This window comes from Lampetra planeri, chromosome 9 (assembly GCF_965212315.1).
Source record: "Lampetra planeri chromosome 9, kcLamPlan1.2.h2, whole genome shotgun sequence".
NCBI classification, from domain to species: domain Eukaryota; kingdom Metazoa; phylum Chordata; class Hyperoartia; order Petromyzontiformes; family Petromyzontidae; genus Lampetra; species Lampetra planeri.
The window spans coordinates 5690018-5716385 of NC_136115.1; the positions used below are offsets into that span (position 1 = coordinate 5690018).

At 47.3% G+C, this 26368-nt stretch overlaps 1 protein-coding gene across 1 annotated transcript in view; it reads right to left on the reverse strand.

Annotated features, from left to right (window-relative positions):
• Window positions 1-448: 448 nt before the first annotated feature.
• LOC144720615 (uncharacterized) overlaps window positions 449-26368 on the reverse strand; it is a 60140-nt gene continuing 34220 nt past the window's right edge. Inside the window, 4 exon segments of the mRNA XM_078597484.1 lie at window positions 449-2800; window positions 4720-4983; window positions 4985-7895; window positions 8201-8353. Of these exon segments, the coding sequence (XP_078453610.1) occupies window positions 2179-2800; window positions 4720-4983; window positions 4985-7895; window positions 8201-8353 (3950 nt within the window). The 3' untranslated portion in view covers window positions 449-2178.

Consider the following 26368-nt stretch of genomic DNA (forward strand, 5'->3'; position numbering starts at 1 on the left):
ATAGAGAAGGGTTTTACTGATAGGAACCCACTGATTCCACCAGCCCACAGGGGGTTATTGTGTCCGTCCGTCGTGCAGGGAGTAGCTGGTTGTGGAGGGGAGGGTGGGGAGGGGCTGGGTGGGGAGGGGCTGGGTGGAGAGGGTGGGGAGGGGCTGGGTGGGGAGGGTGGGGCTGGGTGGGGAGGGGCTGGTCACCCCGTGGTGCCCTTATAAAAGTCAACGTTTAACCTACTCACGCCGGCTTGTGCCCGCCCTCACAGTCGGGCATATTTGCGGAATACACCACGCCGCCGTTGACCCTGGCCATTGACCGAGCAACCCAACGTTCCTACCAGCTCTCTCCGCAGGAATGTGTTCAACTTATGCAGCCAGCCGTTCACGACTGCTGCGAGTAGTGGAAAGCCCCAACGTAAGATTCAACGGCGATGGAAATATCAACGAACTGTTGTCAGGTATAAGCCATTAACTTTATTACAAAAGAGTGATGAGCAGATAAATATGGTACACATCCATTACAGCTTTACATTTAGTCTCATAAAATAAGGTCAAGCTAATACAACTCTGAAAGCAATGTACTGTACTAACATAAAATAATAATCCACAGACTTATCAGTTGAAACAAAATAATCGTTGCAAAAATGTAACACAAATGTCTCACGTGCTGATTTTGCTTATAGAGAAATAAAAAAAAACCCACGCCAAATATAACAACGCACGTAGCCAACACATATCCTTCATTGTTATGCACCATTTACGTCGGCATTGATTTTAAGTGGGGCCGGAGGTAGTCCAATTCGCAGGTTTGTCTCCTGCGAGCCGGTTCCGATTGAACTTTTCTTCAGCGCCACATTGTTGCTCAGGACGGTGGCTCTAGCGTGTTGCGTGTTTCGCCCACGCCGCAAAGCGTTCCATTTTGTTTCAAGTTAATCCACCGTGCACAGTACACGGATCAATCCCGCCCAGTGAGTGGTCTTTTTAGACGACGGAGGTGGTTGTGAACAGGACGGCGTCTGTGCCTGGTCGCTTCGTTGCTGTTCGCTCTACGCGTTCCTTGAAACATTATTTTTCCGTTCTTCTTTTACGTATCCCGCAGCTTGCACGCAGTTATGACACAGCCTATTTCAAGCTCAAAATTACGACGGTACCGTAAGGCTACTTGACATCATTACTTATTTTGCAACATTGTATATTTGGCAGCTGTTGATTTGCCACTGCACTGGTCTTACACACATGCACAATTGGAGCTATACTTGTCCAACTATCCCTTGGCTCTTACCTCCGGAGACAGTGGCACTAGAAAGAGTACCTATATTTTAATAATCGATAGGCACTAGGAAGAGTACCTATATTTTAATAATCGATAGAAGCAGGTAAAAACGGATGTGGGGTGGAGGTATCTCATCATGGACAGATGAGTTGGGGAACAATGGCAACAATATCTAACCATGATTAACAAGCGTAAATAGTATGTACAAGTAATATGCCAAACACTATTTAATGTAATGATCGTTCAGTTATGACATTAACAACGTGTGTATGCTTAGGAAATACTTTTCGCACGAACTTGGAATATATGCGCAAGCTCAGTAAATGCACAGCGCTTGGGATTTTGTTCCACACACGTCCCGTGGGGTATTGAGAATTGGAACTTTTTTTGTTTCTTTGCAAGGAACATGCAAATCCAGAATAAGAGCCAAGAGTGCAATTTTACAATAAATGTCACCGTATTTTAATTGGGCAATGGTAGCAATGAGTACATTTCCACCGAAGCGAATGCACACATTAAACTCGATTCAACGTCACGCACGTACTCATTCACACGTGCACACGCATACACACACCGCGCAGGCAAAACACAAAGCACAACTACGCTCACGCACGAGTTTCCTTGGAAAGCCACACGCATAGCAGGAGGGGTTACAAAAAATAAATATTGAGAATTAACTATACAGGTCCACATGTTGACTACCTGCGAATGAATTTATTCTAAAATCAGGAAAAGACCCGCGTAAAAAAAAACAACCCAAAGCTCACTGTTTAAAGGAAGGCCAGTCTTGATGTCCCACGTGGACATTTGGAAACAAAACTGCCTGCATGCACCACAAAGCCATTGCCAACCGGCCCGATATTGCTGCACCAACAGGCAGCTTCGATTGCCACTGGGCTTCAGCGGTCAAATCACACGTTTATTGCAGGAGTGAGCGGAAACAGTGGCCTGTCTCGGCTCTCGCCATCAGCGTCCTTGTCGCCGAATGGGGCCTGTCCCTTGTACGCGGCCGAGTAAGTGCACCGATCCGCCCCGGACCTCGCCACCTCTGCGAATTGCACGGAGCGCGAGGCTTCGGCTGCAGCGAGGCTGGAGAAGGAATTCGAGCGGTCCGTTTCCGAGGAGGAGACCGGAAAAGGAGGGTGCCTGCCTTGCTGAGTGACCGGGGGGCCGCGTACGTTCTGCTTGATTTTCTGCGCGGCGTGCATTTCGTCCGCGCTCGTTTTGCCAGGCGTGTGCCGCGGCAGGCTCGCGCAGTCGCTGTGACTCATATCGCCAGGCACGTTTTGCAGCGCCTGGCCGCAGCCGAACTTGGCGTTCGTGGCGACGAGGCCGCTGAAGTGACTCGTCCTCGCTGCGGGAGGAAGCGCGGAGCTGTGCTGCATGGGGTTCGTTGGTTGCAACCTCGCGGTTTTATGCTGCTGCTGCTCGGCCAGCGTAACGCCGTTCCTGCCATCTGACAGGCCCAGCTGCCCATGCCGCTTCACACCATCGGCCAGGCTTGAGGTGTTGGATGCCAAGCTCTCTCGGGTCCTGCAATGGCAAGCAGACCCATTTATTGACGAGCAACATCAGAGATTGCGATGCTCATGGTTCGTGCCCATATTCATTACACCACGTTCAAGGCGCTCACGTTTAACATTCACGTAAAAAATATTGACCAGTGAATTCATACAATTTGGAACAATAGTATACTCGTGTTTCATGTATCATGTACATGAGACGTTACAATGATTTTAGGTTATCCAAAAACTCACATTGGCTATAATTCTCACGTATTTTCAAATCCCATTTTTCTGCACTGCTAGAATAGATTAATTGTTGTTTGTATTGATAGTTTAAAAATATATATAATATGCTAAAGTGCACGCACTCTTAATAGCCGTTACATATTCGTGACCACCCCGCATGTGTATATTGTACGTGTAAAGTTTAAGCCACCAGAAATATACATATATAAGTAACGTTTAAATTAACACATATCCAGGGGAACGTTTCTTTTGTCTAAGCATGCCGATAAGATACATATTTTAACATCAACTTTTATATATATAAGGCACGTAGAAAATTATTAACCTTGTAGGAAATGGTTTGCTTTTATAAAAATGTGGTGTGGACTGGTTGTCGAGCACAGTGAAGGAAAATACGAGGTCAGGGGGGAGAACAGCTGCCCTTAGTGGAGGAGTTTAAGTACCTCAGGGTCTCTTCCGCAAGTGATGGTAAGTGGGAGCAGAAGATCGGCCGGCGGATCGGTGCGGCGTCTGCAGTGATGCGGGTGCTGTACCGTTCCGTGGTAGTGAAACGGAAACTGAGTTCTCGAACAAAGCTCTCGGTTTACATGTCGAGCTACGTTCCCACCCTCACCTATGGCCATGAGCTTTGGGTAACGACCGAAAGGATGAGATTGCGGGAACAAGCGGCTGAAATGACGTTTCTCCACAGGGTTGCCGGGCTCACTGTCCGTGATCGGGTGAGGAGCTCGGTAATCCGGGAGAGCATCAAAGTCGAGCCAATGCTCCTCCGGATTGACAGGAGCCAGTTGAGGTGATTCGGGTACCTGGTAAGGATGCCCCCCCCGATAGACTCCCCCTGGAACTCTACCGGGCAGCACGTCCCACTGGGCGAAGACCCCGGGGCCGGCCCAGGACACACTGGCGGGACTATGTCACTCGGCTGGCCTGGGAACAAATGGCAATTCCCTAGGAAGAGCTAGAGTCTGTCGCCAAGGAAAGGGAAGTCTGGACTGCACGACTCAACATGCTGCCACCACGACCCTCACCAGGAAAAGCGGATTCAGAAACGAACGAATTAATAAATCAGCCGCCATACCCTATGTGAGCGTTTGATAGGTTAAGTTAATTTTGTATGACAAAGCACAGGCTGGTTATGACTGGGAAGCGTGCGTGTCAAAACATTTCCAGCTCCTTCGCATCCTTTGTCAATCCACTGACAAGTGGAGACCTCCACTAGTCATGAACTGCTTTATGTGTTTAGTTTGTTGTCCTTCCCCCGCACCTCCAATCAGCACGGTTGGCTATGTACAGCGTGAAAGAATTTCAACATAATACAAACGTATATGTCGGTCATGGGAGTTATTTTCCCATACTCCACCACGGTGTTCAATGCCAGTTCGTGAAGTGGGGTGGGAGAGGGAGCAGGACCGGTTCAAATATCACTCACCACTAATCTTAGCCGTGGCCAGGAATCAAACTCAGGCCGCTTGACTCATAGCCCGGTGCGTCGACTCCCGCATCACTACTCCACACCAACTGCCTCCAATACCCTTTGGGAAATGTTACCGCCTTCCCCGCCCTCTGTTCTACTGTCCTGCAGTGGCTCTTTAGGAGACCGAAGATTTTAATGGGAGCCACGTGAGAGGTCCGACTCTCTGTCTCTCTGTGTCTCTCGAGACCTAACTGGCCCCGTGGGGCAGCGGGCCTCCCCCCCCCTACCTGGGCGAGTTGAAGCCGCTGTCGCCCGTCACGCTGCTCATGTCCGTGTGGTCGAGGCGGCTGGGCGGCACGCCGCTGTCCGCCGTGCTCGTCACGCTCGGGTCCGGGCTCGCGATGGTCAGGGCGCCCTCGAACCGCTGCTGCAGCTCTGCCTCTGCGGCCTCTTCCTCCAGCGCGCTATCCACGCCACGTGCAAACTTGTGAGGGAGGCCCCGCTCCGGGTCCCGGACGCCGCCACCCGCCGCCGCCGCCACCACCGCCACCGCCAGCGCCGCCGACCCCGCGCCAGGCGAAGATGCCCGAGATCTCCTCGTCGTGCGCCGCCTCTCCGCACGAGTCACCCTCCGAACCCGGACTGTAGTCGAAGATGCTCCCCTCTACTGCGCCGGTGCCGTCCTCCAGCATCGTGGTCGATTCGTCCACCGCGTGCGAGTAGGGGATGGAGCCCTGCTGATGTTGCTGGTGCTGCTGCTGTTGCTGTATCTGCTTCCAATTCCCCTTCTCGTTGTTGTCCCAGTCGGCGCTCAGGCTGCTGTCTTCAAGCAAGCGTTGTTTGGAAGTGCCTGCGCCCCCCTTGCTCCCGCTGCCGGGACGTTGCTGTGGATCAATGCTGTCAATTCCCACCTCCAGGGTTTGAGTGCTGCCCTTGCTGTTTCCATTCCACGCTTCCTCACTGGAACTCCGCTGGTTCTTCTGGTTGTAGTTATAGCGGAAGAGCCCGTACTGCATACTGTGGGCGTATGCGTCAGGAGGGACGCCGTTGGCGCCATTGACGCTGTTATCCAGGGGTGGGAACTGCTCACTCGCCGGGCCGCAACTGAACGGCGGGATGCTCAGGCGGCTCAGATCCCCATCGTCCTCGTCCTCGTCGTTGATGCAGAGCGAGCTGCCCTCGCTGTCGTCCGGCACCTCCTGCGTGTAGAGCAAGTAGTCGTCATCGGTCATGCCTTCGCTCTCGCTCATCGAGCGCAGGTCCTGGGTGAGGAAGTGAGCATCTTGCTGCTTCGCCCTCTCCCTCTGCTCGGGCCTCGCCGACTTCCCGGCGCAGACGTCGCTCTTCGGCAGCGGCACCTCGAATTCGGCCTTGGCTCTGTCGAGGGCTCCACTCGAGTGCGGGTTTTGCGCCGGGAGTTTCTCCGGCTGCCTCCTCTGTTTGCCGCACTCCCTCTCGGGCTTCTCGTGCTTCAGGCGATTCGAGTTGCAGTCCGCGAACGCCCTTCCCGACGCTGCCGCCGGCGCGCACAGGACGGTCTCCCGCGACTCGTTGTAGTTGAAGTAATCCGCTGTGCTCATGCCACGTGGGTGATCACCGTAGGGGCAATCCCTGCTCTGCGGAAAGGCTGACAATGATACCGACTGAGAGTGAAAAGCCCCATTCGCAGAATCGCAGCTGCCATCCAGCGTGTGCCGGTCGGAAGTGACCCGGCAGTGCGCTCGACCCGCGCGCATCAGCTCCTGGCCGGCGGGCTGCTGCGGCTGTCCGAATTCCTGCATGTAAACCGGATCTGACAGTCGTGGGTTTTGTGTCAACGCCTGGTCCTCAGTCCTGACCCTGGCAGGCTCCAGCCTGGGGCTCAGTATGGTCGGCATTCTGGAGACGCTCTTAAAGAGGTCGCTATCCTGCTCCCTGTGCCGGCCGCGGCGATGCAGGGATGCTTGCTCGCTTGGAACCTGCGGGGAATGCGGATCCGTGCTCGAGCTCCCAGTGGATTTCGTGTGTTCCACAGCCCTCCACCTAAACTTTAACCTTTCCGGTTGGCATGCGTTCGCATTCTTAGGCCACGTGATCACATTCTGCTCACTGCCAATAACTTTGGAGGGATCGCTCCTCTCCAATTGTTCTTTCGCATCAAACGTTCTCAGGTCCCCTTGATTAACCCCCGCAAACTCTTCGTGCTGACAAGCAGCGGCAGTCTGCTTGACCTCCTCCACTGCCTGCCACGCTTCTGACGGGCCCTCATTGTTGCCGTTCCTCAAGGTGGCCTTCTCTCCGGGCGCTTGCGAGTGCCGCCTTCTCGTGGCTCTCTTCCCGTTCTGCTGATTTGCCTCGTCAAGGCTGCTTCTCGACGAAGCCTTCAGCCGCCTGCGAGGCAGGTGTCCCCCCTTGCTGTACGCCCGCGAGCTCGTGTGCACCCTCTTCGAGTGGCTGCGAACCTTGACCCTCGAGCGTGACTGCGGAAGCTCGGTGCAGGTGCCCGTGCTGCGCATTGCCTGCTGCCCGTCCGTTGGCACGCGCTGCATGAGCGCCGTGTGCACCATCAGGTTCTGCACCGTCAGATCGGGGTTGATGCGCCGGATTATCTGGTGCTCCACGTCTCTCGGGAGGTTCTCTGCAGAGTCTTCGTCCCGGACCGGCCATTCCTCCGGCGGGAACTGGGCGGAGAATGTCACGAGTTCCTTTTGCAGGACCTTCTCTTTCCGCTGGGAGCTCCTCCGAAACAGTCTCAGGCTGATTTTCTTCATCAGCTTTTCTCCATCCTTTTCCTTCTCTGGTCGTCCCACAGTTACCTCTGGCAACTTCATCTTTTCTGTGCAAGGGACTGCCACCACTGCGACTGGCACACCTTTCACATCTTTGCAATCATTTTGCACTCCCTTTTCCAACTTTTTGCCCTTATCGTTACAGAAGGTGACGTGAACACTCTGGTGGGAAACTTTCGGGTCCTTTTCGAGCGCAGATCTGCCGTCAACCTTTCTACCGGACTCGGCATGATTGACAGCGGCGGAGTGCTGCTGCTTTGAGTCTTTGTTGGCATGGGCAGCGCTCTTGTCATTCTTCTTGCTCTTGCCAGAATTCGCGGACACGACGCGCAGCAGTTGGGGCGGCTTTGCATCTTTGGGATCATGAGCATGGCCGCCTTCCTGTTTGTCGCAGCGAGACCTTTCCACGACGTACCCACTTTCCAGGAAGCACTGGCACGAGCGGCAGTGAGCCCGTGATGGCTGCGCGTCTTTCTCCGGCAGGTCGTGGCACACAGTCACCTCTGGAAATGGGGTGGCTTGGTTGTCTCCCTCCGGCCTCACCCACTTGTTTTCGTCACGGATGAGCGAGGGCGTGATGTAGTAGGTCTGTGGCGTCACGATGAAGTAGCCTTCCCCCGTATGGTAGATCTTGCGCTCCTTGATCAAGCTGCTCAGCATGTTGTGTAGGATCTCCCTGCTCGGAACTGGAACGCCTGAAATGCACAAAGAAATGTCAACCGAAATGCCAGTTGCTAAGATTATACGTTGGGTTTTTTTTTGCGTGTGTTTATTTTGTCGTCCTTCCCACATACCTCTGATTAGCACGGTTGGCTGCGTATGGTGTAAACGAAGTTCAACATACACACGGACTGTGTGAAAGAAGTTCAACATACATAGATACTGGCAGAAAATTATTCGAAATAAATGTGTGCAAGCCATCGGCTGGTTTCCACAAGTACGTACACATTTGCCCTTTTCCGTGGATCTCCCGGCTGTTGAGGCATCTGGTCATCATTACCTGGAAACTTGTGGGCTAGGTGCTTGAGCAGCGAGTCTTGAGTGACCGCCTGCTGCTTGGAGTTGAGGTGGCTGATGGCGGCACACAGCACGTCGCTGAGCGGGATGAACTGCGACTGGCTGTCGGGCGACATCAGGATAGGGCCCACCTCACCTGCAGAGATCACGTAAACCAATGGCTCGACATTAGCACACATTGCAACGTGGGCTTATAAGGTGGCAGATTAGTAAGAAGGCACCTGTAGAATATTTATAAACTGACAAATGTGTGCTGATGATGAAACCACTACTCAATGAACGTCTGAGTAAAACCGCTGCTTAGCATTGCCTTATCGGCTAAAATAAAGCTTGAGTCTGAATCCTCCTGCACACGGCAACTAAGATTGGAAAACCTAGGACGGAATTTGTAGCCTACTGAATCTGAAGCCAGATGAAAAGTTACTGTCATGTAAAGTAGGGAATAGCTGGACTATATTTAGAGAGGGTGTCCTTATAGGTATCATTCAATCATAAAGAATCATAATTAGACAAGAGTTGCACTGTTGAAATGTTGGCAATATATTTTGTGTATGTACTTTTAATCTGAAAATCTTGTGTGACCTTACAATAGCACATTACAGTAGCATTCGAAACGACCACGCCTGAGATGATGGCATTCGCTTGGGACTGTCTCAAAGCATGATGCCAACACCACAGCAGAGGGATGGCCATGGTTTAGAGGGGTAAAACTCATGTAATAACATCTTCACAACACCAAATGTGAGAGCACATACTTGTATTGATCTATCGCAAACCGCTAATTAAAAAAACGAAGACAGATTTGTTGGCGACCTGGAGTGAAGGTGCCCGTTTATATGCAAAGGAGGGGTGGCGACAATTTCGCAATATTTGGGGAGGCATCGCGGAGATGGATTTGTGTTGAGATGCAGAGGACACGGATGCAGCAGGACACCGAGGGAATACTATGCATCGTAACTTTAAAGCTCCCGCCATCTGCCGTCTCAATTACTGCTCAATTTCCGAGCATCTGTGTGCACTTAGAAGACGCCGACTGGGTGTTGGACACTGTATACTTTTGTGTGCTCGCCGGTAGGCAATATGAAGGAGTTGTGCTTTACAGCATCGTGCCAAAATGGTTTCACGGCAATTTACCATATGCTGCGCTGTGCACGTGTGAACACAGCGAGGAACAAAAGGTGGCATGGAAGGGCACTTGTACCGATCAGTTTGGATTTATGATCACAGAGCATTTCCACTCATGCAATTATTATACATTTCAGAGGGGGGAAATACATGTTAGGCGCGAATAAACTTTCAAATCGTGAAAGAAAATAACAAAAAAAATTGGGGTCACAGTTATTCATATGTCATAGTGAAATACACCCACATTATGAGATTGGGCTGAACGGTCACACGCAAATTTAATATTTTAAAGTGAGCAAAATAATAAGAATACGGTATAGATGATCAGTCTCTGGGAAAGAGAGGAAACTGTAGATATTTAAATTATGAGTCTACTGCACAGCACATCAATTCCGATGAGTGTGAGTCATACAACTCAATTTGAAAATATTAAGCGGAAGGTACAAGCAGCTAGGGGATATGCACGTAATGCGGCTTTCTGCAAAGGAAAATTTTAGGACACCGCATTGCAACGGCACAAAAAAGCACTCTTTGTCGAGTGAAAATTCGCTGTAAGTGGCAAGGTCTATTTTTAACTCTGCAGTAAAAATAGATTCCTTGCAATGTAAGCAATTTCACAAGGAGCTATTTTCAGCAAAAAAAAACTTCTCGGGCAAATGCTGATCTGGTGGAAGTAGCTTCACCGCCAAGACTCCAGGCCAGTCACAGTCAAGAGCGCTCGCTCAGCTGCTTACATAAACCCAGGGAAAAACGTGCAGCAGGACAAAAAACAGTCTCCTTGGAGAATACGGGTACACGTTTTAGGGTTATTACCTGGTTTAAAAATATATCAAGAGAGCAATGGAAGACAGAGCAACATGGAAGGAAAGAATTGTGTCCTGTTATATAACAATCCACCTCACACCTTCACGAGCCGAGTTCATCGCTCCGTCTCCATGGTGGACACACTCTAACACGTGTTCCCTCCTTTAACTGCCAATCTGGTCTTCGTCTCGACCACTGGTCATCATCCCGAACAGGCGACGTATCCTGCCCAAGCGCACCAATCTGTTTATTTTCTTTTACATTTAATGTCTCTAATTTGTTCTTTAATCCATAAGGCGCCATGGTGCAGGTTTATCTCCCCCGCCTTGTATGCACGAGGTCGTGGTTTTGACCCCAACCCTGACGCCTGCTGCTGTATATTTGGAGTTTGTACGTTCTCCCCCCCCCCTCCCCCCGTGGCCGCGTGGATTTTTATCTGGGCCTTCGACATTTACAAACATTGCGTTTCGATTATTTGGCGGTGACTGTAAATTCCCACATGTCATGATACAAGCCACTTCGATGAGCTGTAACGTGGGGCCAGAGTAGCTCTGAAAAATAGCTAATGGCCTAGTGGTGAATATAATAGTTTAGTGTATGTATAATAGTCCTCGTTGTGTCTCACAAACCAATTGCAAGCGTGCATCTGCCCATGTTTCTTTGCGCGATTAGATGCCTTTGATAATTGTGGATAAAACAAAAATGCCATTGTTACACTTCACCTTAGCGGGAATAACTTTTTGGCACAATCAGGTGAAACACAGATAAGGACCACGTGCACGGGCAGAACAGAGAGAAGACGAAGAAGAAGTCGTCAAGTTGGGAAGGAAAAAAACTGCACAATGGACCCACGCCCTTGCTGCGTTGTCGGCTCTCCACGGCTGTGCACACGACGACTCTGCTGACGCTTTTGTTTATCCTGCACGGCCAATAATTAATCAACCCCCCAGCGGCACAGGCCAGAGCGATGTTGCTCAGGAGATGCTGATAAACATTTACGGTGCGTATTTATAGTCGTTTTGAAAAGTCACGGCGTCCTTCCTTATGAAAGGTGTGTGTGTTTTTCACACACTGATAGACTCTTTTTTTATTTCGATGTTTTTAGAATTATAGCAGCCCTTTGCAAAATAACTTATTCACGCGGTGAAATTATTTCAAACAGACCTCTTATTTAAAATCAGGTAGGACTCATTCGACTAAACAAATCTGCTTTCTCACAAAGGAGACCCTCTGCATATATAAATGGCAATCAAATACGCTAATGTCCTGTACAGGGTGGTCCAGATGTCTTGTGATCCCCCGTTCAGTTATATGACGCTTAATATTTTTTTTGTGTATGGGTTTTATTTTGAACAGAGTGAATATGCGAAGGAAAAACCATGTTAGGGATCAATTAATTGGGGGTCATGAAACATCTGGACCATGCCCGTGTACGTGGAAGAAAAAGGAACTGTGGTCAAAAAATGTGCACGCAATTCAATGGACGCATTATTTAATATGTTCTTTATAAGCTCGATTGACCACATCCCATATTGGCGATTAAAACCCCATTAGATTACTCATTGTGGCCGCACTGAATCAATATTACGAGATAAGCCGTGCCCAATATAGCATCTTGTACAATTATACGAGGTTGTGAGGCAACAAAAAAGGTAACGGTGCAGCCCTGCAAGAGTTGCGTTTGGCGTCCTCTTCCATGCTGGCCAATTGTCTTGGGAAACATGGGAGCACCCATAATTTACCCCATCGCACGTCACCTACATATCCACTGTCCGTGGTGTACCCATTCACACTGCTGCTGGGTGTACGCTGGGAAATGAAGACACAACCAACGCAAAAACGACCCCTGCAAAAGCCAGCTAGATGGGCGTCACAGTAGTGAGTTGCTAACTACTTCGCCTGGAATATAGGAGGCCGTAGGTTCGAAACCGGACCCGACCCCAACGCCTGTTGCATATTTGGAGTTTGCACATTCTCTCCCCGTGGTCGCGTGGATTTTTGTCTGGGTCCTCTGGTTTTGCCCTCCACGTTTCCAACATGTGTGTTTGATTAAGCCAGATGTTAACTCCTTCGCATGGTATACAAGAGGTCGTGGGTTCGATCCCTCTATATTTGGAGTTTTCATGTTGTCCCCGTGGTCGTGTGGACTTTTATCCGTGTCCTCTGGGTTTCCCCCTCCACATGTAGAATCAACACGCGTGTAAAGTATTTGGCTGCTATAAATATCCACGTGATAAGCCACTTCGTTGAGCAATCATTTGTGGCCAAGTCGCTTCTGAAAAAGAGCTGCATAGCTCAGTGGGCCTTACCTGGTAATATAAAAACAAATAGTTTAGTTTAAATAATAGTTTCGTTTTTAGTTCAGATGCCTCCTGAGGCCGTCCCGACACCAGTCAATGCCCCCCACTCCTGCTCGTGTGATGTCCGGTGAGCCACAGTTCAATACTGCACGGGATGGCACCCTGGAAGGCCCATTAATAATTAACAGCATGGGGTCCATCCCCCGCGCTGCGCAGCCAAGCGTCGCATTCATTCCACGGGTTCGTTCACGTCTGTTTTGTCAGTCCAGTTTGGCTCACGCAGATTAACCATTAGCACCTGTGGCAACAACCAACTCCTGGGAAAGCTGCTTTCCCACATGAGCTACGCACCAGTGCTACTCTCTGGCTAAATGAGTTGTTGCACGCCCCAATCATTGTGCCAACGTGCGGTAAATAATATCAACTCTTCCCCCCACATACACCCCCTCTTGTCAGGGACGTATTATCCAATAGGCGCAGTAGGAACTGTTTTCGAAAACTAAAGGGCCTACGAAAAACAAACTTTGACCGTGTTTGTTTTTGTTTATATGATAAACAAAAATGTAACCAAGATATTTTCTTGAATACGTATATTTATATGGCCGCTCGTTGCAATTTATTTGCAGTGGTAGCAAGCCGTGACTCGTTGTGAGGCTTATTGCACCTAAAATAACAGTCAAACAAATATTTAAGCTTACATGAAAGTAAAGACACACGGGCGCTTGCCATGCGGTCGTCATGTCAGAACATTGAATTTGTTATCGATTAAAATTAACGCCATCCTTTTAAAGCTGCGTTGTACGAAATGATGATCATCATAGTAAAACAAATTTTATGAAATGTTCGCTTATAATAGTTTCAGGCTTACCTTGTTTCTTTTTGTAATAATTTCAAATTAAATCTGCTCATCTGCGGCACACGGCGCGTTCTCATCGAATTAGAGCACAGACTAAATAAACGTGTCAGTAAAGACATCTGTCCAGTGGCTGGACAAAGTAACGCGTGAAACAAGCGGAGTGACAGCGGCGATAGTAGCATAGGACAGCAGTTCCAACTAGAAAGTTATCACTGACGGCTTACGAAACAGAAGTGCCTAGGACCTACAATAACCTTAATTCGGCCCTCCCTCTTGTACTGGCACGGTACAAGAGGGGGTGGGTGACCAGTACCACGCCCGACCGCCTTTGTCTCCACACCACACCGAGTACTCATTTTAGGCTGAGTCGATCTAGGGGAGGCTCAGGACCAGTTAAGATTATCGTCACTGGTGTTGGCCGTAAGCGGGAATCGAACTCGGGTTTCTGGGTTCTAAGCGCAACGCGCTAACCACTACACTACCGCTCCCCACAACGTAACCCCACAAACAAGAACAAAGATCCCCCGTATAGCCTTTAATAGACTGTTGGGACAAGTGCTGTTAGAGAGCACTTATGAAGGCCGGCACAGGACACGAGGGGGTGGGTGGCCAGCACCATGCCCGACCGCCTTTGTCTCCACAGTCGCGATGTTTACACACCACACCGAGTACTCATTTTAGGCTGAGTCGATCTAGGGAAGGCTCAGGACCAGTTCAGATTATCGCCACTGGTGTTGGCCGTGAGCGGGAATCTAACTCGGGTCGCCAGATTCATAGCGCAGCGCGCTAACTGCTACACTACCGCTCTCCATAATACCCTATAGCACGTGCACTGTAAAACGGTAATTATATAAACCCTTCCATGGATTATCCCCACTCAACCTTACTTAGATAAAATCGGGCCCATTTCTGATGACAGGTATTATTATGACAGTACTGCCGAACAGTAGCACAACCTGATTTTATGACCGATTTATGAACGAAAATGCGCACTTGTGCCAATTGTGGCCACAATGATGCGATGATGGAAATGCACAATGGCTCCGATGGTGTGCAAGTAAATAAGATCTCTTTCATGGAATTAAGCCACGTTTAGAGTTTGTTTTTACTATTGTTCAAACACACCGCGAGCAAACGGTACAAACGCAGTTCATTTATCACCCGCTGATAACGCAAGCTGAGACTTGCTGCACTCTTGCTGTCTCGTCGTGCGAGGCAGGATACCAATTAGTTTCACATTACAAATCGCTAAACATTTTCAACACAGAGAGCTGCGTTTAAACACTAGAAGCTGCTGGCGTAGCCGAGTGGTTGGTGCACGTTTTCCCCAGCAGCAAGTCGACGCAGGGTCGATGTTTTGATTCCCGTGGCTGTCTGTGAGCACTGCGGGTGGTAAATCTCGGTTGCGTTTTTTTTGGGTCGTGCCGCACGTTTCTCTGCGTGCTGTGTGACGTTTCGCACCACGTGCCCGTTCTCAACATTGTTTGTCGAACCCCGGTTTCGAGCTCCGTGTACACAGCGGCGTTGCCTTCTTTACCCCGGCATGGTATGAGTCCCCTTGACATCCTGGTCACCTCGTTTACATAAACGCTGAACAATAGAGGGGGCCCATAGGTTGCCAATGTCAAGCACAAATCCCCAAGTCTAATGATTTCCCACGAAAAACTATTAAATAATAACAGTCCTGGGCTGTGCTGCTCGACTCCTCTGTGAAAATAGTTGTTGCACCTTAACGAGCGCTCACGTAAAGCTTCTAAAAGAATAACAGTCCTGGCACGGTCACGCTCGATCGCCTTGTAAAAATAGACGATGCGATTAACATTTAATACAAATTAAATGGCGCACACATTGAGTACGGTACAGCACAGTAAAGCAATACGGCACGCAGTTCGCTAAGATTCGTAACCTTGCTTGGGTACATTGCATACTGGTAGGAACCTCCTGGTTACACCAGCCCACAGGGGATTATTGTGTCCGTCCGTCGTGCATCCAAAAATGGGAGGGGTGGGGCTGGGTGGAGAGGGGAGGGTGGGGAGGGGCTGGGTGGGGAGGGGAGGGTGGGGAGGGCTGGGTGGGGAGGGTGGGGCTGGGTGGGGGGTGGGAGGGGTGGGGCTGGGTGGGGAGGGGCTGGTCACCCCGTGGTGCCCTTATAAAACTCAACGTTTAACCTACTCATGCCGGCTTGTGCCCACCCTCACAGTCAGGCATATTTGCGGAATACACCACGCCGCCGTTGACCCTGGCCATTGACCGAGCAACCCAACGTTTCTACCAGCTCCCTCCGCAGGAATGTGTTTAAGTTGCAAGACTAATCATGCGAGTGCAGTTTCAGTGGAAGCACGTTCATTTTCCTTTTCAAAAGGACTCATTTTTGGAGTACCAATGGTGCACCGCTAAAATTACAATAATTGTTTAACAAACCATACCAATTACGCACTTGTTAAAATTACAATTCCGTAATTATGATTGCTATGGGCCACGGCACAATAGGTGTTTCAAACCCAATTCAGTAAAGCCCACAAAATGGCTTAACACGTGTTTCTCCCCCCCCCCCCCCCAATGTATTACTGTATTCATTATCCTAAAGCCACAAATTGCCTTTCAGCTAGACGGCAATAGCCGCGTGCCAAGCTTCACTGCTCCGCCCCGACTCCGATCTCATTGCCACTCTCACATCATCGTCAAGATAGCATAACAATTGTGTAAATTAAATGCAACCGTTACAGCTTGGAGAGAGAACGTGTCGTACAAACTTCGCGGTGTGCACCGTCCATTTACGTGTTCGATTGTGGTGCATTTTGGCTGGTTTGTTCCCCGTTGAAGCTTTCGTGACTGCAAGGATTCATATTCTTAGGTTTTTTCGGTAAAGTCACGTAGGTAAAAAAATTAAATTAATAAAAGTAAAATAAAAAATAAAATAAAAATCACGACGTTTCGGAGGCAACACAAGCTTCCAACGGAAGCTTGTGTTGCCTCCGAAACGTTAATTTTATTTTTTTACCTACGTGACTTTACCGAAAAAACCATAAGAATATTGTTCCCCGTTCTCAATGCTGCATGAATGGACTTGACATTGTATAAACGTATACTGCACGTGTTATAGGTGTGCAGGCTTCGTTACATATTTGCTGCGTACGTGCCACTTGACACGTCGGAGACATGCAAACGAGATGTTCCATCTCAAAGGGATTATCCAGATCAACTTTTAGATCATGCCATTTGAGAGCAACGTTTAACGCTGGCTGGATTCCCAGGCAAGCGCGCGCGCGTGCGTCCGTCGCTCGCATTCCCACAGCGCCCAGCCGGTTTTCTGAGTCACGCCTTTCCCTCCACGCCCACCATCCGCCCTGGCCGTGTATCTCGCGCAATTGCGCGGGCAGTGCTATCATAATCTCGTGCAATATTACAAGAGCAAAAAGTGGGAGGGTGGGTAACGTCCAAAGGATGCGTATGCTGCAAGCTTTAATAGAAAACTACATTTGGGTTGGTTCATTATATGGAGAAAAATGTGCAATAATTGTTCGTCTGTGAAGAGTGTTTATCCTCTAAAAACACATTTTAAAGAATAATTACACATTTTATTTATTTTCCTCCTGCATACCGCGGCTTGGCACAACATTGTAACTCACACGTGCACCATAAATTAAACCCAGTGTACACAGAATGTGGACTCTTGACACTTCTGTTTTCATTCTGCACATAGCATATTTCGCACTGCCGGACAAACATCCTGGGATCCTGGCTCTGCTTTTGTTTGGTTTTTGCAGGATAGTCCTCTTTTGAGGCAGCTGTTATTGAGAATATCTGTCTTCCCGGGGTAATAAAAGTCTCTATTTTTGTCAATCGTGTAATAATACACCACAAAATGCATTTACATGCAGCTCTCCCCTCTCCAAGTGTTGTGAGATATTTTTTCATCCCATGATTTGTCTTGATTTGTTGTGCCTCAGAGTGACAACCATACTAGGACACGGGGCACAAAGGAGTGAACGGTTCACTTACGTTAGGCACTCCCATCAAGTATTTTACATGTACATCCCTTTGTCAATCCACTGCAGGATGAGGGCCTCACCACGCCGTTGGGGTCATGGGTACTCTTTGACCCTACTTCACCATGCTCGCCAGTGCAGTTTGGTGAAGGTGGGGAGCATATATGTGAGAGTGTAGTACAATACAACAATGTATAATGCTTCACTGCACTTTTGATGGCTACAATGTAGCCCCACAGCAGCCTATGACACCTGTTTTATGCACGGTGGTCACCCAACCAAGCACTAACCCCTGCTCGAACTTGGTTAGCTTCCAAGATCTGATGTAATTGGGTACATTCCAGATGATTTTATCATAGTCAAGTACTGTACAAACCCATTCAAACTGACCTGGAACCAAGTACATTGGAAAACCAATATAAAAAAATTCATATATTATAAAGATATATATTTTGAAAAAATTAATAACCATGGGAAATACAAAAAAAATGGGAAATACAAAAAAACGTATGCCACGGCAGTAAGATGTTAACTCCCTTGCATGGTATACAGGAGGTCGTGGGTTCGAACGCGACCCTGACGTCTGTATATTTGGAGTTTGCAAGTTCTCTCTGTGGTCACGTGGATTTTTCTTCGGGTCCTCCGGTTTTTACCTTCACATTTAGAATCATGCGTTTAGAGTATTTGGCTGCTATAAATGTCTGCATGATAAGCCACTTCATGAAGATATCAATTATTTATGGCCAGCTCGCTTCTAAAAAGTCAGCTATAGAACTCAGTGGGCCTCACCTGGTAAAATAAATATAGTTTAAATTATCTGGCAGCTTCGACTTTCACTCACATTAAAGGCATTGCAATATATTAATTCGATTTTGTAATACTACAAAATGTCTCAAGGTCATGCTCTAATGTGCCTTGAACAAGATGAGGCTTTGGTGAAATCTACATTTGGCAAGAAATACGCATATAAAGTACGCTCTCAATTTGAATTAAAGGCAAAATGCGATACAATACCTAGTGATTGATGGACTATATTTTACCAGATAGTAGCCCTGTTAGACTGTCTTATTTTCAGGAGTAAACCAGTGACAACCAACGTAGCATAAAACCAGGTTTAATTTAAATAAGCAAAAACAAACTAAAATAATCATCGATCATGATATATCCACTGTACTGCTGAAATAATGTCTCCCCAACATCTTGACCATTCGCCATGGTCCCCGCAATGATGCCACAATCCATCGAGTTCTTGCACACGAGCTGAAGTCATTGCTCCATCTCCATGTTTGCCATCCTCTCAGGCAGACCAAAAGTCAATTGCACAACAGAAATCAAACAGAATCGTTAAAGCATATCAAAGGAACTATGACACACCGAAAGTTAACTTCTGTAATGGGGATACCCACACGTCTTCCGCTATCAAAATCCCCATCCACTCTCCTACACTTGTGCCTCCCGTACAATATGTGATTATTTTTTGCCAAGCGACCAGTAGCAATGGTGATTGCTATACACACCCTGCGCCAGTAAATCACAGCCCAACACAATTCCACGAGCTACAGGTGGACGCGGCTTTCATCCTTTGTTTGTTGCAGCGGCCCTTGTCTTCCACATTTCTGAGGTTTTGTTTAAATAGGTGTCGGGCACCTACGCTTTGTCCACACATACAATCGTCCCAGCCAACAACTCGCAAGCAGCGTAAACATTACACTTATTAGACGGACTGAGGAAATTGCTCAAAGTTGACAACCGTAGCCTGGAATCAGAAGTGGGATTCTCTAAGTATTAAATAAATAACTAATTTTATCAAACATATCTTTCTACAGAAAAAAAACAAATGCTGCATTTAATGCATTCCATCAGCCTATGGGCCCTTCTGGACGAATGTCTTTCGGCAACATTAGTTCAAGGCGGCAAACTCTGGGCCCAGCTTTGTCTTTTTAAATCCTTTATTAAATCCTTTATATTAAGTTCACTTGCTGGCTTGCTTGCGTGCTTGCGTGCTTGCTTGCTTGCTTACGACCGTGCAAATCTTTCGGTCGTTTTTTAACCCACTTCCCGTGATCCAATCGAGCTGACATTTTCCACACAGACTCGTTGTGCGAGACAATTAATGTTCGTGAAAAAAAATTCCCAAAATTTTACACTTTTTAGGCAAACAAAAATTGATTTTACATATATTCAAATATAACTCATTCATGGCTTTGGCTGAACGTCACGGTGTAAGAGCCCAGAGCGTAACCCCTCCACAGGCTGTGGCGGAGTAGCGCAGTTGGTAGCGCCCTCGCTTCCCATGCCAAAGGTCGCGGGATCGATCCCCGCGTCCTCCACAGGCGAATATATTTTTAAATCCTTTATATTAAGTTCGCTGCCACGCATATAAAGGATTTATAGTGAAAAACTTTGTTTTTACGGGTTATACTTATTCAGCCTGAGAAGCATTGAAGCTCCTCCTCTACTTATTCTAAGCCAAAGGTCCCATCGTTGCACGAAGTCGAGTCCGTTAAACAATCGAGTCTGTTACACGCACGCTGATATTGTTATCAGCAAGAGCCCTCCCTGAGAGCTGTGGGACACATTCAGGAGGATAACCCATTTTGTAAATGATCCTATTAAGCTCTGTCGAGGAGGAACATGGGTACATAAAGGTGTTTTATACTTCCAATATATTCACTTTCTGTATGACCATGATTCTGCAGCTGTGGTTACAAGTAGCAACAGCGAATTTTGTACCGATTCTTTCAGTTGTTTAATTACCTGTTTAACAGGCCATATTGTTGCCCATGAGAACAAATACCAAGCCAATGCTGTTGGTTACAAATTCATTTAGCTTAATTTAAGCACCTGTTTATAATTACGTGCAAACCACTGGCCGCTTTAAAAGCAGAATGGGAGGTTGAGAGCTGTCAAAAGGAGGTGGCAGAGAAGCAAACTGGCAAATCAAATGGGATGTAGTGTTATGGTTGTCGGGACTGAGGTTATAAAACACAGTTCCGTATTACATATATCGACATATTGAGGTCCTTATTTATACTTTATTCTTTCATTATTTTATAAACATGTTCGAATTCCCCAAAAAATATTGGCATTTATTACTTGGGCATGTAACTAATTAACCCCGAGCAATTTGATGATTTGTCAAGCCAGCGCCACGTTTAAATTCAAGAATCAACTCATATTTTCGTAGAGCATTTACCGTCATCTCTGTATTATATCACTCTTTTCCTTTCTGTCTCATTTGTACAATTTCGTTTAATAAATGTTCCCTTGCAAATAATTTGCACGCATTGTGAATAATTTACTCTGACACATACTATTCAATGCACGCATCCCGAGAATAAGATGAGATCGTTCACGGTCAAACTGATGCAGAATTATTACTTGCATATTAAACTGATGCACAATTATTACTTGCCTATTAAATAAGAATGACGATGAATGGAATGTTTCAGATATCGTAGCGATCCTGAACTCGAATGATCACCTCTACAGTAGTTCATGTGATTAAAAAAACTCAGGGGAAATCTCCCATCGTGTCACGTGTACAGTTTCCCAAATGTAAATCACACAGCGCAGAGCACAGGGTGATGTATTATTAGGCTTAAGACGTGACACTCATTTTCGGCAAGCATATCTGAGCATTTAAAGCGCCGAGGTGATGGTTGACCGGCTCAAGATTTTCCAGCGCTAATTAGCGTAATCAGAATTCCCACCACTCCAGCCACCCCCCCTCAAAGAGGCTAAACCTGAATAGCAAAGGGTGACAAGACGGGGTGTAATAACTAACGTGTTCGATTCTGCCTCAGGCGTGCCGTGCACAACGACGACCAATTAACTGAACAACGTGTGCTTTCGTCCACCGAGAACCACTTAAAAATTCTCCTGCGTTTGTTTTTATACCGTCTGTCTACATCTTCAAATTCTACACTTTCAGTAGTTGCACAGTCTATGGCGAGGGACTGCAAACCCAATCGTTTTCCTCTCACAGACGAGGAGGGATGAGCTAATCCCCCCCGCCTCCCGAGGATGTGATGGTGCTTGCAAGCTGCTCAGAGTAAATCCCCCAATTTTTTTCGTTTTTAAATTTGTCGTCATTACTGCAGAACCTGGCTACGTGTCCGAGGGAGTTGCTCAACGCCAGGCCTCACAGCTGTCCTCCCGCTGACGGATTCAACTCCGCATCAAGTGTTTTTTAAAACCGCACAGATCTCCTGGTTACATAAATTGCGTGCATAACAAAACCTGATTCTTTTCAGCTTCTCAGAGAGACGTTTACATTTGTTGTAATTGACAAAGGCAAAATCAGTGAGAGCATTTGTAAGCAGAACTCTCTTCTGTGTCTTCACGTACAAATTAAATGTATATATTTTTTTGTCTGTTGGCCAATTTGTTTTCCAAAACATTTTTGTGTATCCGTATTTGTTCAAGCAAGCAACCTCTACATTCTGGATATCAATAACAGCATTAAGCTTATGTAAAAACATCCTCCTTGAGATACAAAATTGTATTGGCAAGAGCAATCCAAACTATGGGGCCCTGTTCAACACAACAAAGCAATAGGGTATACAAAATATTGTGCATTATTGTGGAGCCCTATGAGTAAAAATATTTAATATATCATAATTTGATTATGTCTCCATATATATTACAGTGCATCAACCTATTGGCTGAGATAACATTAAATAATACAGGTCTACTTTGAAATGAGAAAATGAAGCTCTTCGTTTCACCTGTGGTTGAAGTCTAATGAATCTAAAAGGTTGGAAAATGAAACCGTTATTTTTTACCATTATCAATTCACCTATGAAAAAATTTGCCAATTAGTGAACGTCACAGAGATATGTATAACCTATTTACTGTTATGAATCATTCGTTACACAAGAGAAGGTGAAACCTCACTGACATAGTATTCAAAGAATCACATCACTGCATTCATGTTAAAGGCTAATGCATAAGTTCACTTTATATAATTGGTATGGAATACATGTTAAATTGTTGATGTTCCACGTGCATTACCCTGCTGTCTTAGTTGACCGAAGCACTTGAAACTGTGTGTGTGCAAGGATGCCACACCTAGAAACCTTGAGTGTTATGGATGAACAAAAATGTAACAGCCAGGCAAGACTTGGCAGACATTTCACTCTCGCTGCGTTTCCGTGGCCAACAGGAACCGTGCTGACAGGGTGCTCTGGCATCCAGGACTGGATTAAGTTTGATGACGGCCGAGGCCTGTTATGGTGTTGGGCGGCCCTTTATATGGCATATTCAATTGCTTACTTTTACTATTTTACCACCACTACTACTATCAGGGCCCACTGAGCTATTAGCTCTTTTTTTCAGAAGCGAGTTGGCCACAAATCATATAGCTCAACGAAGTGACTTATGCCGAATTTATAGTAGCCAACTACTCAACGCAGTGGGGGGGAACATGCAAAACTCCTAATATACAGATGTCAGCGCCAGGATCGATTCCACGACCTCCTGTATACCTTGGCAGGGAGTTAACATCTCACCACTGTGGCACCCCCATACCTGATGCCAATCACCCCACTGGTATTTACTCTGGTCATATTATGTCTCGCTTTTAAAATGTGATATACAATTATAAATCTGAATCAAAGCTAAAAGGAACAACAATATACAAATGTTGGTCCACAACTGGTAGCAATAAACATAGTGATTAAATGGCTTTACAAACCAAATTACCTTTACGATTTATCACAGTGCTATAGCATTGCATTTCAACCATTATTTTAAAAAAAGCAGTACTATTTCTGGCAGCTCCATTTCAAATCGAAGGTCCCCAGGCTGTAGCCCCAGAAGCACCTGCACATTAATCTGAGCCCTGCTCTGGTTCCAAGAGCACAGTTGCAGTTTAATCCCAGAACACACTGGCCCATGGGCTCCCTTCGCAAACAGAAGTATGCACTTAGAGCCGGGCCAACCCCAGAAGCAGTCAACATGGAACCAAGGCATGCACACATTGGTGTCACTCACGAGCTTGATGTAACTTCCCGACTGTATTTGGGATTTAAAATACATGGTGGACATTCGGATAACACACGAGTTGTTAACCCAACATATCCGAATATAACGTACGCTTACAACGTACTTGGCACGTGTAAGACTACATTTTCTTTTAAAGATCACTAAACTTTCCAAACCACCAGTCACTGGCCACAGAGGTTTGATGAAGGGTGGAATTGAGCATAAATTCAAGGAGAACATGGGAGCGTACTCGGAGGAGCAAGGCGAGCGCTTCCACCAGGATATACTGCTCTTTGAACACCGCTACCACAGACAGTATAACGAGAACATGATGGGAGACTACATTTGGGGGCTGATTCGTGAAAGTCATTTACAGTATAATCGTAAATCTCGAAAAACTACTCACTTCTAAATGTTTAAGTCATTTTTTATTACTTTAGTATAAATAAAAGTAAATTTTGATTCATATGTATTTTTTTTCTGACTTTATGTGAACGAAAAGACACAAATTCGCCCATTTTCTCATTGAAAATAGGTAAAATTCAAAATATCACTGTCCTGGTCACAAAAGCAAAGTTTATGGGGAATAATAGCCATTTTCTATACTTTTTAGGCATAAGCAATTACGAAATAACACTTACTACCCAGCAACAAAAATGATGTTACATAGTGGAATCAAAGGGGTACCAAGGCTGAAGTGAAGCTTAAGAACCACTGGCCTAGACTCTGGATCATGGTTCTGTTTTTGATTCCATTCCTCCCACTATATCATTGTCCAGCAGAGTACGTCTCCCAGTGATTCATTCATTTAATATTTCCTTGCCTCTCCCCACCACCACCAAGCTGCTGTTGGGAGTGGGGTGGCAGGGCAGGCAGTAGGAGGGGGGAGTCATGGGGTGTAGGGTTGGGTGCTCTGGGAAATATTTAATATGAAATTAGGCCTTGGGCACATGGTATATGTGCATGGCCAATGTCACCATGTGAAACACTTTTATAATTAAAATCCACATTTACCCAAAGAGACACTGTAAGCCACCGCAGAATGGCGTGCACACCACAACAGTAGGAAATTATACATTTGTAGAGGAGTAGTGGGTGACGTCACGTCACGCTCGCCCTCGGAGAGAGTGGCGTCGCAGAACGTGACGTCAGGCGGACATTGGAGGGCGGTGACGTCATGCCCCCGGGGGGGGGGGGGTATTTAAAGGGAGACCCGGGATGAAACCGGGGTTCGTCGGGGGTAGGAGTAGGGACTCGGGGTAGGTGATCCTCACACGAAGCTAGGGGAGGCTACTCCGCCCGACCGGCCGTGGTTGGGGTAGTCCCGGACCGGGGCAGGGAGGAGAGCCGAGTTAGCTGGGGTTGTAGGGATCACAGTACCCTGTCCCCCTGGGGAGTTTTCGGCTAGGGTGGTTTGGTTAGGCGTAAGCCCTTAATAAACTCGGCGTGAGCCCCTAACAGAACCTGCCTCTGAGTCGTACCTTGCGCCGCAACACATTCACCTGTACAATAATGTACTTGTACTTCCTTGCAGCACTTTGCCATGCTCGCACCTGCCTCAGTTCATCACAGAAAGGCACCCAGTCCTGACAATGAGTTCCTCGCACACCCATGAACCCTTCAGAGCTGCAGCCAATTACGAAGGGGTTGTAAGATCACAAATCACTCAACATGGAAGGGGGCAGCAGTGCTTGTCCGATGATGGCGATAATACGGTGTGCCCACGTGGTTGTCTTGTGGCACCTGTTGCCAGACGATGGAGATTCCAGCGTCTTGCTTTTGAAGCGCGCGGCTGTGCCCCCCTCCAGGCCAATTTTCCAGCGTGGCAAATTGCCAGCAGAGCCGGGGAGATGGGGAAAATGAATTTAAGTACACAAGAGCGGAGCTAAATGTGCTCCCTACTCCATTCAACAGTGGAAAAACAGCGCCCCAATGGAATTAGCCAGCGAAGGAGTTTCACACGTACAGCCCCCCCCCGCTCCCTGCCCCCCCCCCCCCATTTCATACAAAGAGGTTTGATTATTATATCTTATATGCCTTTCATTCCAAAGTGGATGCTCAGACAACCGAGGGATTTGTTTATTCAATTGTTCGATATTGAAAAAACAAATATGATTTTATTGTCATTAGCACTGTGCTATAAATAAAAAATAATAGTTGTGTAATATTTAAAACTATGCTTGTACAGCACTTCCAATGTGTGACGTGTGCATTTTTTTTAAAAGCCTGAAATATGATGCACGGGCATCCTGACCCGAACCTAAACCCACTCACCCAGGGAATTCGTAACAAGCTGGCACCCAAAAATAGTCCGCATCCACTTACGGACATCCCATCCAATGCTCACATACCGTATACACAATGGCACCTTACACTCTATAACTACCCTTCCACTTCTCTCAACAACTGTCTGCAATAATACGTGGGTGCTGTAAACGTGGCATCGCAATAGTAGAGGTAATTGCTTGCTCACGCTACTGCTGGCAGAAGGGCCTCCAATAGAGGGAGCTCTAGAGAGCGCCTCAAAGGTATTTTTTTGGCCTACTCCTCCATGCTGTCCAGATGCTTTGGAAGAGGTGGCAGAACACACGCTTTTCTCCACCACACACAAGCCGCCAACTAACTGTGGTGTACTCATCACATATGTGCACTGCTGGGTGAACAAAGATTATGGGGCGATTAAAAAAAACTTGCCCAATGTGTTTGCACGTCTGGGTTGCAATTCCAGTGGGATAAGCGTGGCTCACAAGAGGAGTTAATGTGAAAATGGACCCCCCCCCCCTCTCTCTTTCTCTAATGAGGTTGTTAAGAAAATCCTGCAGATTCATTGGCACACCGCTCTGTGCACCTGCAGACACTTGTGCCACTGCGCTGGGCATGCCGTCAGCTTAGAACAACGCAGACATGCGCACTGGACGGACGAGAGGCGAAAAGGTTTCCACTCCGTCAGAGGCAGGGACACCTCTACTCGGCAGACCGGAGCGGCATTTGCAAGTGACCAGACGTTTATTTTCAATAGGCTCTGACAGCAGGAGCGACGCCGATGATGGAGCCCCACTTAGGAGGCGGATGAGACCCCCCCCCCCTCT